Source organism: Elgaria multicarinata, chromosome 4 (genome assembly GCF_023053635.1).
Source record: "Elgaria multicarinata webbii isolate HBS135686 ecotype San Diego chromosome 4, rElgMul1.1.pri, whole genome shotgun sequence".
In the NCBI taxonomy this organism is placed as follows: Eukaryota; Metazoa; Chordata; class Lepidosauria; order Squamata; family Anguidae; genus Elgaria; species Elgaria multicarinata.
This window is the reverse complement of record NC_086174.1, coordinates 40664729-40681497: the sequence shown is the minus strand read 5'-3', so window position 1 is coordinate 40681497 and position 16769 is coordinate 40664729. Positions and strand designations below refer to the sequence as shown.

At 48.2% G+C, this 16769-nt stretch overlaps 1 protein-coding gene across 2 annotated transcripts in view; it reads right to left on the bottom strand.

Moving 5' to 3' along the window:
• Positions 1–15818, bottom strand: part of GALNT14 (polypeptide N-acetylgalactosaminyltransferase 14) — a 322644-nt gene extending 306826 nt beyond the window's left edge. For both annotated transcript variants that reach the window (XM_063124153.1, XM_063124154.1), the window contains exon 1: positions 15227–15818. In XM_063124153.1, the coding sequence (XP_062980223.1) occupies positions 15227–15355 (129 nt within the window). In that variant the 5' untranslated portion in view covers positions 15356–15818. The remainder of the gene's footprint in view (positions 1–15226) is intronic.
• Between the last annotated feature and the right edge of the window lie 951 nt (positions 15819–16769).

Below are 16769 nucleotides of genomic sequence, written 5' to 3'. Positions count from 1 at the left end.
TGACTTCAGCACAGCCACTACGTAGAGGCTGTGGACCTCTGGGTGACCCGATCAGTGTGCTGATTTTGAGAAGCAACCTTTCACTGAAACTCATTCACTTCCCCAATTGCGGCTGGTACTCCAGTAGTCCACCGAACTCCCATAGCACAGCCACTTAGTGCATAGGGACAGTTTAAGTTTCCTCCTGAGAAGTGAGCACTCACTTCAACTCATGACAGCCATTGACTTCACCACAGCCACTACTGCGGATGCTGTGGTCCTCCAGGATGTGGGTGAGGATTAGTCGCAGCAGCTGGTCGAGCTCCTCTCCCTGGTCTCATATGGAGCAATTTTGAGCTCTCACTTCGACTCCAAGTTCAGACACTTGAGCACAGCCCCTACGGTGGAGGCACAGCTGGCCGTGCCTCTCTCCCCAACCACTGACTGCACAGGGACAGTTTAAGTTTCCTCCTGAGAAGTGAGCACTCACTTCGACTCATGACAGCCGTTGACTTCACCACAGCCACTTTGTGTGGGATGCTGTGGTCCTCCAGGATGTGGGGATTAGTAGTAGCCACTGGTCGAGCTTCTCTCCCCGGTCTCGTCCCACCCCTCTTCCGCTGTAACCCTATCTTTGAGAAGCAAGCTGTCACTTCAACTCATGGACTTCCCCTATGTGCGGGTGGTACTCCAGTAGTCGACCGATCGCCCATAGCACAGCCACTTAGTGCGTAGGGACAGTTTAAGTTTCCTCCTGAGAAGTCAGCACTCACTTCAACTCATGACAGCCATTGACTTCACCACAGCCACTTCTCGGTGGATGCTTTGTTCCACCAGGATGTGGGTGAGGATTAGTAGCAGAAGCTGGTCGAGCTTCTCTCCCCAGTCTCATATGGAGCAATTTTGAGCTCTCACTTCGACTCCAAGTTCAGACACTTGAGCACAGCCCCTACGGTGGAGGCACAGCTGGCCGTGCCTCTCTCCCCAACCACTGACTGCACAGGGACAGTTTAAGTTTCCTCCTGAGAAGTGAGCACTCACTTCGACTCATGACAGCCGTTGACTTCACCACAGCCACTTTGTGTGGGATGCTGTGGTCCTCCAGGATGTGGGGATTAGTAGTAGCCACTGGTCGAGCTTCTCTCCCCGGTCTCGTCCCACCCCTCTTCCGCTGTAACCCTATCTTTGAGAAGCAAGCTGTCACTTCAACTCATGGACTTCCCCTATGTGCGGGTGGTACTCCAGGTGTCCACCGATCGCCCATAGAACAGCCACTTAGTGTGTACGGACAGTTTAATTTTCCTGAGAAGTGAGCACTCACTTCAACTCATGACAGCCATTGACTTCACCACAGCCACTACTGCGGATGCTGTGGTCCTCCAGGATGTGGGTGAGGATTAGTCGCAGCAGCTGGTCGAGCTCCTCTCCCTGGTCTCGTCCCACCCCTCTTCCGCTGTAACGCCCTCTTTGAGAAGCAAGCTGTCACTGAAACTCATGAAAGCCATAGACTTCCGAAGCAACCTTTCACTTCAACTCATTGACTTCCCCTTTGAGAAAAAGCTAAGCTCCAGTAATGCACCGTTTTTCCGTGGGACAGCTCTCTTTCGAGAAGCTGCACTGCATATGCAGCAGTGCCATGGCTTTGAGAAGCCGAGACCCATCCCAGCCACCGGGAACCGGAGGAAAACTCCAGCAGTCCACGGGTCACCCTTTAGATAGCTCGGGGATCAAATGGAGTCCTTGATCTGTGTGCTGATTTTGAGAAGCAACCTTTCACTGAAACTCATTCACTTCCCCAATTGTGGCTGGTACTCCAACAGTCCACCGAACTCCCATAGCACAGCCACTTAGTGCATACTAGGGACAGTTTAAGTTTCCTCCTGAGAAGTCAGCACTCACTTCGACTCATGACAGCCATTGACTTCACCACAGCCACTTTGTGTGGGATGCTGTGGTCCTCCAGGATGTGGGGATTAGTAGTAGTCACTGGTCGAGCTTGTCTCCCCGGTCTCGTCCCACCCCTCTTCCGCTGTAACCCTGTCTTTGAGAAGCAAGCTGTCACTTCAACTCATGGACTTCCCCTCAGAGAAAAAGCTAAGCTCCAGCAGTCCACCGATCTCCCGTAGCACAGCCACTACATTTCCTGAGAAGTGAGCTCTCACTTCAACTCGTCTTGTAGTGCGCCCGCCGAGTTGAGCACAGCCACTACAGTGGAGGCGCCTGCCCGCCTGCCTGGGAGCCATCCTTGTGAGGTAGCTGGATCTGCTGGGACTGACTCCCCCACAGATCTATGGCTTACTTGTGCAAGGTACCAGCTTTTCTGGGCCCGCCAACCCATGCCTGCCTGCCTGTCTGCCCGCCTCCCCCGGGGTGCTGCTGTGGTGGGGCATCTGCCAGGACTGACTCCTCGCCTGCTCTGCCCGCCTGGTGCCTGGGAGATGGGCTTTGCGGTTCGTGCCCAGCACCCTCCGGCACGCTTGCTCCCAGTCGTCCTCCTCTGTGCCCCTCAAGGCGTAACTGCTGGCTTAGAAAGAAACAACCAGCCATCTTTGCCTCACTTTGCGCCCACTTATGGGTTGGTTTGCTATGCGTTAGTGCTCAAGCCATCCTTGCGGCACTACAATGCATGCTGCCTGCCTGCTTTCCCTCCCTTCTCCCCTTCCCGCCTTGCAGCGATGGTGTATGTGTCTTGCTTTGACTAAGGGGAGAAGTCCTTCCTGCGCTCACTTAGACTTTATCAAATTCAATAATCCCTTTTTCAAATGTGCCAGAAGATTTAGGGTTATCTCGTGGCATGTTGGGATTGCCTTGGAACTGGCCCCATTGAGCTGTCTGCAATTGCAACTTTAAATCCCTGACATACTGGAGTGTTCAAATTTCAAAAGTTCCCCTAACATCAGGGGATGATGGGATTGCCTTGAAACTTGGTGTCCATGGGGACACATGGGTAAGCTGTCATGGGACCAAAGGATAGGTTTCTAACGTGCAAATTGACGTAGTTGTAGAATGGGACTTGATTTGGGGTGAGTTAAAAAGTTTAAGCCGCGCCAAAAATCAGGGGATGATGGGATTTGCTTGCAACTTGGCGTGCATGTGGACACATGGATAAGCTGCCCTGGTGCCGAGTTTGAGGTTTCTAACATGCAAATTGACGGAGCTATCCCAAGGGGTGTGAATGGGGTGCCCGATTTTCATAAATTCCCCAAAAATCAGGGGATGATGGGATTGCCTTGAAACTTGGCGTGCATGTGGACACGTGGATAAGCTATCATGGTGCTGAGTTTGAGGTTTCTAACGTGCAAATTGACGTAGTTGTAGAATGGGACAATTTGGGGTGAGTTAAGCCATGCCAAAAATCAGGGGATGATGGGATTTGCTTGCAACTTGGCGTGCATGTGGACACATGGATAAGCTGCCCTGGTGCCGAGTTTGAGGTTTCTAACATGCAAATTGACGGAGCTATCCCAAGGGGTGTGAATGGGGTGCCCGATTTTCATAAATTCCCCAAAAATCAGGGGATGATGGGATTGCCTTGAAACTTGGCGTGCATGTGGACACGTGGATAAGCTATCATGGTGCTGAGTTTGAGGTTTCTAACGTGCAAATTGACGGAGCTATCTAAAGGGGTGTGAATTAGGGTTATGGGAGGTGCGTTAGAGGGTAGAGCCGCGCCAAAAATCAGGGGATGATGGGATTTGCTTGCAACTTGGCGTGCATGTGGACACATGGATAAGCTGCCCTGGTGCCGAGTTTGAGGTTTCTAACATGCAAATTGACGGAGCTATCCCAAGGGGTGTGAATGGGGTGCCCGATTTTCAAAAATTCGCCAAAAATCAGGGGATGATGGGATTGCCTTGAAACTTGGCGTGTGTGTGTATACGCCCATGAGGTGTCATGGTGCCAAACGTGAGGTTTCTAACTTCAACGGAAAAAAAGTTGTTTACTTTTTTAGCTTTCAATGCAACCCTATGGGGGGGCAAAAACGGAGCTCCGGATCCGGATCCGGAGCTCCGAGCGGAGCGGAGCGGAAGTGGGCGGAGCGGGGGCGGGGCGGAGCGACCCGCTCCGAAAAATGGCGGATCTGCAAGTGAAGCGGAGCGGGGGGTCCGTGCACACCCCTACTAATCATAAGGAAATCCAAAAATATTATTTTGCCTACATTTAACACGGCTCAACCAACAAAAGAATAAAGAAAATATTAATGTTAGGAAAAATAACCATTACTACAGGTAAAAAGTGAAACAAGAAACAAACACAATCCGCTTCCTTCTGTGGGTAGAGCAAAGCTGTATCTTATGCTAAGTTGTGTGTAAGCAATTAAAATAGCAGCTGTGGGAAGCTCCCAGGCAGGCTTGTGTTCACAACACCCAGAGTACAGCACTTAACCCTTTCCCCTTCCATGATACAGACAAAAAGCCTCCCTCTGCCACCTGGCCCCAGTTAGGGAATCCATTGGCACCAATGGAATTGTCCGTCGCGCAGCTAAGGCCATAGCTAGAAGGGGCAATCACCCCAGGATCATCCCTGTGCATTCACATGATGCACAGGGCATCCCAGGAGCAGGGAGGGATGATCCCTCCATTTCCCTGGGATTTTGCCCAACCCTTCTAGCCTGGTTTTTCCATGGTCCCGGGCTGATCCCAAGACTGCGGAATGTGTAGCTGGGCGTCACAGGTTGCCACAACTCCTCGTGAGTAACCGCAAGGAGCCGGGAGCTAGGAACGGGGCACAGACCTCCTCAGGAGCTCAGTGCCCATCTTGGGTGGGGTGGGGGGAGGGGGAGGGGTTGTTTTAGAAAAAAATACTCACAATTTTCGCACGAGCACTCGTGTGCCCCTTCTCGTTTAAAAAATTAATTCAAAATGGCAGCTACGATGTCACGTGCCACGTGTAAACCAGGGCAACGATCTTGTGATTATAAAATTGCAAGATCATCACCCTATTACCCGCCCCTCGTCTAGCTGAGGCCTAGGAGAAACTAGGCCGGGAGGATGATTTTCCACCTCATGAGAGATGGAACCACCCATGCCATGGTCCCAATCCTGCTCAGGCATTCCACAATGGCTATTTTTTAAAAAAAAGTTAATTGTTTATATGCAATTGAGATAATATGCAGTTTGACCCCAACTCTGCAAGACCAAACTTTAACTACCTTTAAGTGTTACAGTAGAGCCATTGGAAGTGTTTTTCTATGGTTTCATTGCATAAGGCATCTGTAGTGTTTAAAGACCTGCAACTACATGGATGGAGCTAATCACATTGGGTTTCCTCCACAGAATCAAGGCAGTTCTTTGAAATTGTTTCATAATGTAGAACTGCACTCTACAAATGATCCAACATACACATAGGCCATTTTCACAAATTAGTCTTTCAGACCTTTTAATTTATGCTTTTATCATTCAAATTTATATACTACTTCCTACAGAAGTGTCAAAGCGATGAACATAAAACATATCCTCAAAACAACAAGAAGGTATAACAATAAAACAACACAATAATAAAAATGAGAATCAACCACACTGTGTGCTACGGACCATCGCTGGCTGGGTCACATCTCAGGAAAAGCCTCCTTAGGGAGCTCATTCCACAGCCGGGGTGCCACAGCAGAGAAGGCCCTCCTCCTAGTAGCCACCAGTCTCACCTCCTTTGGCAGAGGCTCATGGAGAAGGACCCCTGAAGATGACCTTAGGGTTTGGGTAGGTCCATATGGGAGGAGGCATTCCTTCAGATAGCCTGGCCCCAAGATGTTTAGCCACGTTAGTAGCCACGCCACTGCAATCTGCACCAGTTGCAGCTTCTGGACCAAGCCCAAAGGTAGCTTTACATAGAGTGCATTACAATAATCCAATTTTGAGGTTACCAATGCTCAAACTACTGTAACTAAGCTATCACAGCCCAGGAAAGGCCATAGTTGGCATACCAGCTAAAGCTGGTAAGAAGCACTCTTAGCCACTGAGGCCATTTGAGCTTCCAGTAAAAAAGATAAATCTAGGAGTACTCCCAAACTACACAAGAATTATTGGAAAATCACTCCAATATAGGATGACCATATGACCGGATTTGCCCGGGTTTTTGATGGCAAATCCAGGAAGGGGAGGGGAAATCCGGATATATTTTTTTCAAAGAGCAGCTCTAATGGGAATTAACAGAAGTGCTTATAACTCCATCATTTTTTAAGATAAAGCCATGAAACTTGGCACAATGGTAGCTCTTAAGAAGGGCTTTAGTCATACCAAATTTGAAACAGATCCGTTCATTCATTGATTTTTTATGAATTTTTTTAAAAATTAAGGTTTTAAAATTATTATTTTTAAAATTGTCATTTTTAAAGTTAAAGAGATGAAACTTTGTACCATGATAGGATTTAGGTAGCGCTTTAGCTACACCAAATTTGAAACAGATCTGTTCATCCATTGATTTTTTAGAATTTTTAAAAAATTGAGGTTTTAAAATTATTATTTCTAAAATCGTCATTTTTAAAGATAAAGAGATGAAACTTTGTACCATAATAGGATTTATGTAGAGCTTTAGCCACACCAAATCTGAAACAGATCCGTTCATCCATTGATTTTTTAGGAATTTTTTAAAAAATGAGGTTTTAAAATTATTATTTTAAAAAACTCATTTTTAAAGATAAAGAGCTGAAAGTTGGCACCATGATAGCTTTTAGGTAGAGCTTTAGCCATACCAAATTTGAAACAGATCTGGGGCCAGTAGCAAACCCTGTTAACAACAACAGCAGCTTGCAATGAGTGAAGATACAGTCAGAAAAGATATTTGAGGGAAGGGGAGAATGTAACACACAGAGTATAGCAAAAGCTTCAAAGTACAGCAAAACCTACAAAAGTAGGAGTGAAGTTAATTCCAGATACATTGAATCTCTCACTTGTTCTTTATTTCAGTGATTTTAACATTAAGATGTTATGTAGAACAGATTTGTCTTAAATGTCTGCTGTAAAATCAGACATGTGACCAAGGCTATGTTCGGGTGGGCACGCCCCCTTGGTGCTGGACACGCTCCCTTGGGGGCGACCATATTGTCCTCTTTTTTGGTTTCCAAAATATGGTCACCCTACTCCAATACAAACAGTCATTTGATATAAAATAACAAATAATGGTTCTAATATTCTTACCTATCCTAAATCACTTCCCTCTTTAACAGCTACCACCAGCCTTTTGCCTCATCCTTCCTCCATACTCCCCTATGAGGAATCATAGAATCATAGAATAGCAGAATTGGAAGGGGCCTACAAGGTTGGAATGTCTAGGACTGTTTAGCGTGAAAACAAGGCACGATAGAGGTCTGCAAAACTATGCATGGTGTGCCGAAAGTAGATAGGAAGACATAATACTAGAATCCAAGGTCATCCCATGAAGCTAATTGGTGGGATATTCAGGAGAGATAATGGGAAGTACTTCTTCACACAGTGGATAGTTAAAACTATTGAATTTGCTACACAAGATATAATGATGTCCACCAATTTGTATGGCTTTAAAAAGGAAATAGACAAATTCATGGAGGATAAGGCTATTATTGATGGTTATGTGCTATTTCCAGTCCTGATGGTTATATGGTAACGGCAGTATCAGAGGCAGTATGCCTATGTACACCAGTTGTTGGGCAACACAATCAGGAGGATGCTGTTGGACTCATGTCCTACTTATGAATTTTCCACAGGAAGCTGGTTGACCACTCTGTGAGCAGAATGCTAGACTAGACGATCCCTTTGTCTGATTTAGCATGGCTTTTCTTGCATCCTTTATATTATACTCCCATACCAACCTGCTCAGTCTAAGATCATCAGCAGAGAGGCCCTTCTCACCTGCCCACTGCCAAGGGCTGTTAAACTGGTGGGAATAAGGGAAAGGGCCTTTTTGGTGGTGGTCCCACACCGCTTCCATCAGGCTTTCTTCAAGTCTCTTCTTTACAGTTCTTCAGGAAAGACCCATTTGTTATCGCTGGCCTCTCCATAGTCCGAAGGCTGCAGGTTTTATTGCTTGTATCTGTATAGACTTTTATTGAATATGTATTTACCAAATTTGTACGGTGGTTGTTTTGTACTGTTTTTATGCTGCCTTATTCGACCCTTAAAGGCAGCCTAAAAATCATTTACAATAAAGAAGTGTAGCCCTAGAACTGCAGGTGGCATGGTCCTGAGATAAAAGGATCAGGTAGCTGTGGTGTGAAAGACTCTCTGCATGAAACCCTAGGCATTGCTATCACTCAGAATAGACAATTCAGGTCTAGATGAATAAGTAGTCTAGTATAGGGCAGCTTCTTGTGCTCCTGTGGCCAACAGGAAGATAATACTGAAGTTGGCATAATAATCACAAACCTCTTTCTCTGCATCTGTGTGGGCTTCTCCATGATGCTTGAGTTTACTGAAGTACTTTTCATGTACCAGTTTAACACAGGAATAGTTGCATGACGCACATCTTTGGAAACACTACACTGGGGTGATTAATTCAAGTATCGAGCTCAAACAGCTATGCAAGTGTGGCAAACCTCAAAGGAGCGTAGCAGCACATGTGTCTGCCTCCACATTAGTTATTCCTAAACATCAGCTATCAAAATTCTCATACTGCAGAAGGAGGGATTCTATATCGCTGGAACTCCTGGGAGGTTTCTGTACATTTCTGTGTGATCTTCCCCATCAGTGACAGTGGGTGGCTATGAGTACCTGCCAAGGCCAGCCAATACATTTTGCTGCCTGAGGTGAAGGACAAGTTGTACCTCCTCCCCAGTCCACATACAGAAGCTGACTGGACTGGCAGTTGAATGTTTCTTCACCACTGGTGATGTGATAGCATCCACCACCACACCTGAAGCAGTAGGCTAGTTTAGAAGACTGAGGACAAGTGGTGTGACATACACACCACCAGCAGAGGGGAACAGCTGGGAGCCTGCCACTGCTACCCTCCAGCACTTGCTGCCTGAGGTGGTCGCCTCACTCTTCCTAATGGTAGGGCTGGCCCTGGTACCCGGCACCCTGGAGCAGCTGCTGGAACTGCAGCATCCTGACAGGGCTCTTCAGTATTGATCTTGCCCTGGGCCCACTGGAGAGCTTTGAGCTGCTGTATTCCGCTTTCTGCATTACCTTCAAGGATATGATGTGGCATTACTCCAGGGCAATGCCCTGGAGTAGCGTGACCCTATGAAAAGGAGGACAGGGCTCCTGTGTCTTTAACAGTTGAATAGAAAAGAGAATTTCAGTGGGTGTCATTTGTATGCATGCAGCATCTGGTGAAATTCCCTCATCATCACAACAGTTAAAGCTGCAGGAGCTATACTAAAGTGACCAGATACAAAAGAGGGCATGTTTCCTGCAGTTTTAACTGTTGTGCTGCATGCATACAAATGTAGGGTGACTATATGAAAAGGGCTCCCATATTTTTAACAGTCGTATGGAAAAGGAAATTTCAACAGGGGTCATTTGTATGCATGCAGAAGCCCTGCCTTCTTTTGTATCTTGTCACGCTAGGCAGGGCTCCTGCAGCTTTAACTGTTATGATGAAGAGGGAATTTCACCGGGTGCTGCATGCATACAAATGCCACCTGCTGAAATTCCCTTTTTAATACAACTGCTAAAGATACAGGAGCCCTATCCCCCTTTCCATATGGTCACCCTACCCTGGAGTGATGCTAGGTATGGGACCCCAAGGCATTGTGAGAAAGTTGACAGCTCACAGTTGTCTGCTTCTACTGCTGAGTAAGCCGACAGCTATGTGGGGCCCACCACACACCCTGCAAACCTAGAACGATTCCTGCCACCCACCAACACGGGCGGAGACAGGTTTAAACCACCACTACTCACTGCAACAATATTCCCAAGGGTAGTCTTTTACTTTCCCTCCAAGAAGTGAATAGGTGCTAGCTGCTAATATGGGAGAAATGAAAAGAGGTGCATTCAGGGGCGGCACTGGAGTAAAGGAATAAAATTGTCACCTACTCCTGGTGACTCCAGCCATTGATATTTAAACCTGCTGTTATCTGCATAGCCCTCTCCTAGTTTCTATCCCTTGGCCAGACCAGTGTGTGACATAATGTTGAGAACAGCATGTATATCAAATTTCGATTTTAGTTTTCGAGAAAAATGATAATATTTATTTAATATTTTATTAAATCATTTGTATCCTGCCCTATATCATTGAGATCTCAGGGCGGCCTACAGACAAAATCAATTCAACAATTTAAAACAATAAATAATGTACACAGATGAAAACATATTAAACCATTAATCAAACTAAAACCAGTAGAAAATTTGAAAGCAATAAAAACAATCATAACTAGATTTAGGCAAATTTAGACCTCAAATGTTTTGATAAAAAGCCACATTTTAACTAGGCGCCGAAACAACACCAGCCAAAGAACCACATGGTTTTATATCACAAGCCCAGAACCCCAGGTCTAGAGGCTAAACTGCCTCCCTGGGTCAGTTCCCTGAATGACCCCACCTCCTTCCCTTGGCTCCACTCCTTTCCCCAAAACTCAATAATTTGTTCTAGGATGACCATATGGAAAGGAGGACAGGGCTCCTGTATCTTTAGCAGTTCTATTAAAAAGGGAATTTCAGCAGGTTTCATTTGTATGCATGCAGCACCTGGTGAAATTCCCTCTTCATCACAACAGTTAAAGCTGCAGGAGCCCTGCCTAGTGTGAGCAGATACAAGAGGGCAGGGCTCCTGCAGCTTTAATGGTTGTGATGAAGAGGGAATTTCACCAGGTGCTGCATGCATACAAATGAAACCTGCTGAAATTCCCTTTTCTATGCAACAGTTAAAGATATAGGGGTCCTGTCCTCCTTTCCATATGGTTCCCCTATGGTTGCCTGGCATTTGTGTAGTTTCCCCCTCATTCAAAAAGGCCCAAAGGCCACAGCCCAAGCTTAGCTACTGGCAGGAAGAGCTTTAACCTCAAATATGCTGGTATTTTGGGCCCGTCCCTTTTGTCTTTGGGCCGGCCTCCTTTTGCCTTCAGCCCCACCCACTACCAGAATGCACCTCCCCAAGAGCTTCTTCAAAATGGAATTTAGACACATACACACACACACACACATCCAGGGTTGGAAGAGGTTAATTCCCTATTTCCCACCAAGCACTTTCCTTTCTTGCTTTTAAAAACTTGCATAGCAGCCGGCATGATCTTTCAGGGCTTTGGCACCTATGGTGAGGGTTGTGGCAGGGAGGGGGGAGAGATACCTTTAAGCTTCAATGTTGAATGCACTTTGAAGTCTCGTCAGCAGGTCCTTTCTCTCTCAACAGGCTCCTGCTTTGGGGGGGACCGTAGGCAGTCTGACAATTAGCGGCTGGAGCATGAGCTGGATTGGCCGCTGCCCTTCCTGTTGCTAAGTGCACCTCTCCAGTTTGAAATGCTGATTCTGTTCCCATGAGGGAGAAAGCATCACATCGGATGGACGTCATCACTAACTTCTGCTGGCTCATTATAAGCCCGGAAGGCCAAAAAAAAAAAAAAATACTCTGAAAAGTAACAGTTGTGATTTGGAAGCCATCTCAAGACAGAATCATAGAATAGTACAGTTGGAAGGGGCCTATAAGGCCATCAAGTCCAACCCCCGGCTCAATGCAGGAATGCTTGCGCTTCTGCGGAAGGGGAAATGAACCATAGCTGGGGCAGCAAAAAGGATTTAAACTCTTCTGTTACTGTGAAACTTGACACTGTGAAGATGGGAGGGAAAGGGCCTGTAATACTTCCTTGGAAGCTCTTTGAAGAGAAGGAAAGATCCAGTAAGGGCTGTCTCTGCTTCCTGACCAGGACATTCCCAGCCACTGAGATTAGTGGAAAGCTTGATTAAGACACAAGCCACCAGTTTTATTATTACTCATTTAGGCCTATACCAAAGGCAGGGATATTCAGAGCTTTCAGTTCACTAATAAAGAAAGAAAGGAACCAGGCTGTAAGTTCATTTCAGGTCTTATAGAAATCATTAAACTGGAGCAATCATTAAACCTGGTACCACAATGCTAGATAGAAATAGTGTAACCTTTTGCAGACAACAACCACACACACACACACACACACACACACACAAATTAAAAGAGACTTTGTACAGAGACAGATACGATTATTAAAACACCAAGGGGCTGCCTGTACGGTGGCAGGTTGCTGCCACGAAAAGCAAAAACCCATGCTTTTGCTGCATCCGGGTGGCAGCAGCTAATCCCGATGCAGCAGTGAAAGTGCAGGGTTTCCAGCAGCTGGGCCCATCCCCTGCCCGGGCAGACAGCAAGACATCAGGGGCCACCCTCCGCACAGCCATGCCTCTGCCACAACTCCAGAGCGAGTATAGACAGCAGATGAGGCGTACTTGCCTTGCTCCGGAGGAAAGAGTTTGTTTTGCAGCTTTGCAGGAAAGCCCTGCAATGGCTGTGAGGTGGCTGCTGCATCGTACAATCAACACAGTGCTACCATGCAGCCTTTTGGTGCATATAGACAGCCCCCAAGCATGCCTTACAGACAATTTGTTTTTAAAAGGGAAGATGAAAAACAAAGATGCTACAAACGATGTGTGCATGGGAATTTCTCCCAGTCTCAGGGCCGTTCACACCTGCATTTTCATCATTTGGTGACTGAGACATCCACTGATGTCTCACGCATGTACAAATGTGTGCCATCACAGATAATGCTTGCAATATCATCTGATGCCACGTCAACCACACTGCTGTTCCGCCAAGTCAGTTCACACATTCTGTTGACCCTCATCAACCCGACAATGACCAAGCATGGAGAAATCAAGTGATGTACACATGTGTGTGAACCCAGCCTCGGTATGGCATTTTAGTGCCAACAGCAACAAGAAGTGATCTCCAAATGTTGGTTTGGTGAGGTATGGCGAAATTATGAACTGTAGTTTACAGCCTGTGTATATTTTTCCAGGCGTACAGGTAAAGTCCCTCTTACTTCCCCAACATGGCACCCTCCAGATAAGTTAGCTGGAGATGATGGGAATTCAGTCCTACACATCTGAAGGGCACCCTTTGCTGTACAGACTTTGCCCTGAAGAAATGCAACGTGAATTTAGACAGTTTCAGCCAGACAATCTTGGTAAGTGCTGCCAATCACCGAAATAGTAAGCTCTTTTGAAGTTGTGTTTGCTAGTAAGAATCCTTTACATCCAAGAAGTACTTCACAGAAACACAGAAGGAAAACAGGAATGCCTTTAGCACATACTGCATCCAATCCATCCTAGGTTGACATCAATCCAGAATAACTTCAATCTTATGCATGTCTGCTCAGAAGTAAGTCCCATTGAGTTCAATGGAGCTTGCACCCAGGTACTTCAGTGTAGGATTGCAGCCTAAATGTATTTAAATCATGAGTAGAAGTCCTGGAAGAAAACACTGAAGTACAGCCCTTTATCTAGCCAATTAAAACCTGTGAAAAGTCTTATTCAACATGCAGTGCAACCCTATGCTTGTTTACTCAAAAGTAACTCCCACTGTGTTCAAGGGGGCTTACTCCCCAGAAACTGTATATAGGATAGGAATGCATTTGGACTTACTTCCAAGTGAGCATGCATGGGATTGCACTACGAATCACTCTTAAGATACACCAGGGGATGTTGTCACACATGAAATCAAAAGTCTTTGAGACACTCATCTTCATTCCTGTGTGCACATGTGAACACTGTACGTGTGGAACCACAATCAGAAGTGACAGTCTAGAACACATCACTTCCAAAACATTTTTACTGTGGGAAAGAAAATGGAAGAGTGACCATTTTAAAATCAAATGTAGATTCTTGCCAGAAGGGTTTATATTCAAATTACAGATCTGGGAATGCACCAAAAAAAAAAAACCCAACCCAATTTAAACTTCACTCATTTAACCATTCAAGACAGCAATAGATGCTATTAAACTAAAACATTTTTAAAGACATTACGGCCGTTTTCAGAAATGACACTTAAATTTGCTTTTTGCACTTTCCACCTCTGTAATTGTATGTAAAATCCACACTGGTTAAACGTACATTTGATTTTGAATTGGCCATCTGCCATTTTCTGTCCCACTGCAACGGAGTTTACAAGTGATTCCATTCCAAACTAAAAAGATTTCACCATCACTTGTGAAGACACCCTAAAGTTGAGAGAGGAGTGGGGACGGACACAGACACACAATCTCCATACATCCACTTCAAACAAGTGCTATGCTTCGGGGGTGGGGGGGAGTGCAGGGAGAACGCACCATTCTTGGATGAGATTTCTGGCTTCCACCCATCCCAAACACTCTTTATCTTATCTTTCCACCATGCCAACTCCAATGTTGCAGAAGGAGTGCATGCATTTTTGTGGGCTTGCTTCAGTCTTTGCTATCCCAAGAGAGCCTGCAAGATGATCCTCATAAATAAGGCTGCACTGAGATTTGCGAACTCTCTCTCTCAGATGCATACATAAACGTTTACTTTAAACTTCAGTCTTAGAACCTTTAAACCTTAACATAAAAGAGCCACCCTTTTTGGAGATGAGGGAGACAGTCAGTGGAGGCTGGTGAGTCCCATGTCAGTTGAGCTGTGAATCTGCTCTGGGTGTCAGTCAGAACCACTCCGAACTCTACAGGAGCTGTTCAACGTGCTGAACCAATTCCCCTAACAGGTTCATTACCTTGGATAGCTCCTTTAGGGTTCTGACAGCCGCACGGGCATCGGAGCCCCCAGCCCCCACTGGATACAACCGATTGCATGTCAGAGACACCCGGAGTAAGTCATCAGCAGATACCTTTTGCAAAATCTCTCTCTCTCTCTCACTCTCTCTCTCTCTCTCTCTCTCTCTCTCTCTCTCTCTCTCTTACACTTGGTTTTGTGAGCCCTCTATTCTCTCTAATGGGATACTGAGCGGTGAGGCGCACGCTTCGCCGAGAAACTGTTGCAAAGAAGTTGGAACCCAAGCTCCACTCAAGCAAGAGGCGGGCAGGCGGCGAGCAGGTGTCTGCCACCACGTGGCCTTTGCGACGCTGATTTGCTGTATCCTAACCAAGTTGGTTGGTTGGGTTTTGAAATCGCTCTCGCTCGCTCTCGCTCTCGCTCTCTCTCACACACACACACTTTCTCACTCCTCATCTCTCCCGGCTAGCGTTGGCGCCACCTCTCCCAAAAGCCTGGAGTCGCGCACCCTACACACCCCAACACATACTTAGACGTCGTATCTTTTCCCACTCACCAAGAAAGACAAGCAACCCAACCCACCAGCCCCGTTTCGCGTTCCCACCCAAGAAGAAGCGCCTCCACCTTACCTTTGGCGTCTGTTGCCCTTCGGCTCCCCCCACCTCCAACTTTTTCCTGGTCCCGAAGAAAAGGACGAGAGCCGCGATCCACAAGATGCCCAAGAGAGACAAGACCAGCCTTCGACTCAGGCGTCTCATCGTCAATGAGAAGCAGCAGCAGAAGCAGCAGAAGTCCTCCCGCTCGTTCGAAAAGCAGCCAGACCCGGGTGGATTGAGAAGAGGCGGGGCAGGAGCCGACACCGGGGCACCCCGCTCTCCCACTTCGAAGCGCGGAAAAGCGCTACCGGCGGGATGAGTCCCAGCGAGCTCCCGCGTGGGGCATGGCTGTCAGCAGCCTCCAGGCAGCCCAGGAACTGGGGAAGAGGCGGCGGCGGCGGCGGCGCTGATGGGAGTCCCGGGCCGTCCTCCCTGCATGGGGCGAGGGGGAGGGGAGGAAGCCTCGGCCGGGGGAGGGGCCGGGGGAGGGGCAAGAGAGCGGGTGGATCTCCCTGCCACGGACTCCGAGGGAAGGAGGCGAGAGCGAGCGGGCGGACGACCCTGTCTTCTGCCGGGCTCTAGGTCTCCGAGGGAGGGCGTCGCTCCGCGCCAGGATCCGCTGGAAAGCAGGCAGGAGGAAGGGAGGCTTCTGCGCTCCCGGGTGACAGCGATTCCCGAGGAGATCCAGCCTGGCACAGGCGTCCCTCCCCACTTCCTCCCAAGCGGAGGCTCCCGCCCTGGGGAATCCGGGCAGCAGCAGCAGCAGCAGCACTCTCCGCCGCGCGCACACGCTCGCTCTCCCGCCCCGGGCGGACAGGCGAGGCGCCTTCTGCCTGCCCGGGTCGAGCTCGCCCGCCGCCGCCGCCGCCGCTCTTTTGCAATCCGCTTTCTGCCCTCCGCTTGGCCGCTGCTCTTGCTGTCGCCGCCGCCGCCGCCGCCGCCACCCTACGAGACCGAGATCTCTGGAGCTGGCGGAGGCTCCGGCGGGGATTGGAGGCGAGCGAGGCAGTCTGGGGAGGCGGAGCGGTGGTGAGGTTTGGGCGCCGTTTGGCTCCGGAGTTCGGGCGCTGAGCAGGCTCCGGACCAGGCGGGGGTTCCCGGCTGGCTGAGCTTAGGCGATCGCGGCAACTTCGGAGCGTTTCGGAGTTCAGCGGGAAATGCAGGTTCAACTCTTGAAGGAGAGGATGGGGGAGAGAGGAGAGAAAGCTAGAGCTGAGGGCAGGAAGAATGGGAGGAAGCAGGCTCGGAGGCGAGTCGTTCGCTGCAATCTCCCCGAAGTCCCATTGAACTCCGCGGGACCTGCTTCTAAGGAGTGAAATGCGAAGAGGATTCGGATATAGCGCGTCTGGGCACTTGACCCGGGCAGACTGGTGCCATCAGGTCTGCTTGCCCGTGGAAGTCATCGGGGTGTGCGCCCGTGTCGATGTGCGTGGGGCTGCAGCGGCAATCTTGTGCACCCTCACTTGGGAAGAAACCCCTCGCTACTCAAGTGAAACTTACCCCCAATAAACATGCCCGGACTGCACGTTGTTGTTGTTTTGCTCCGCCTCTTTCCTCCGCTTGCCCCCTCCTCCGC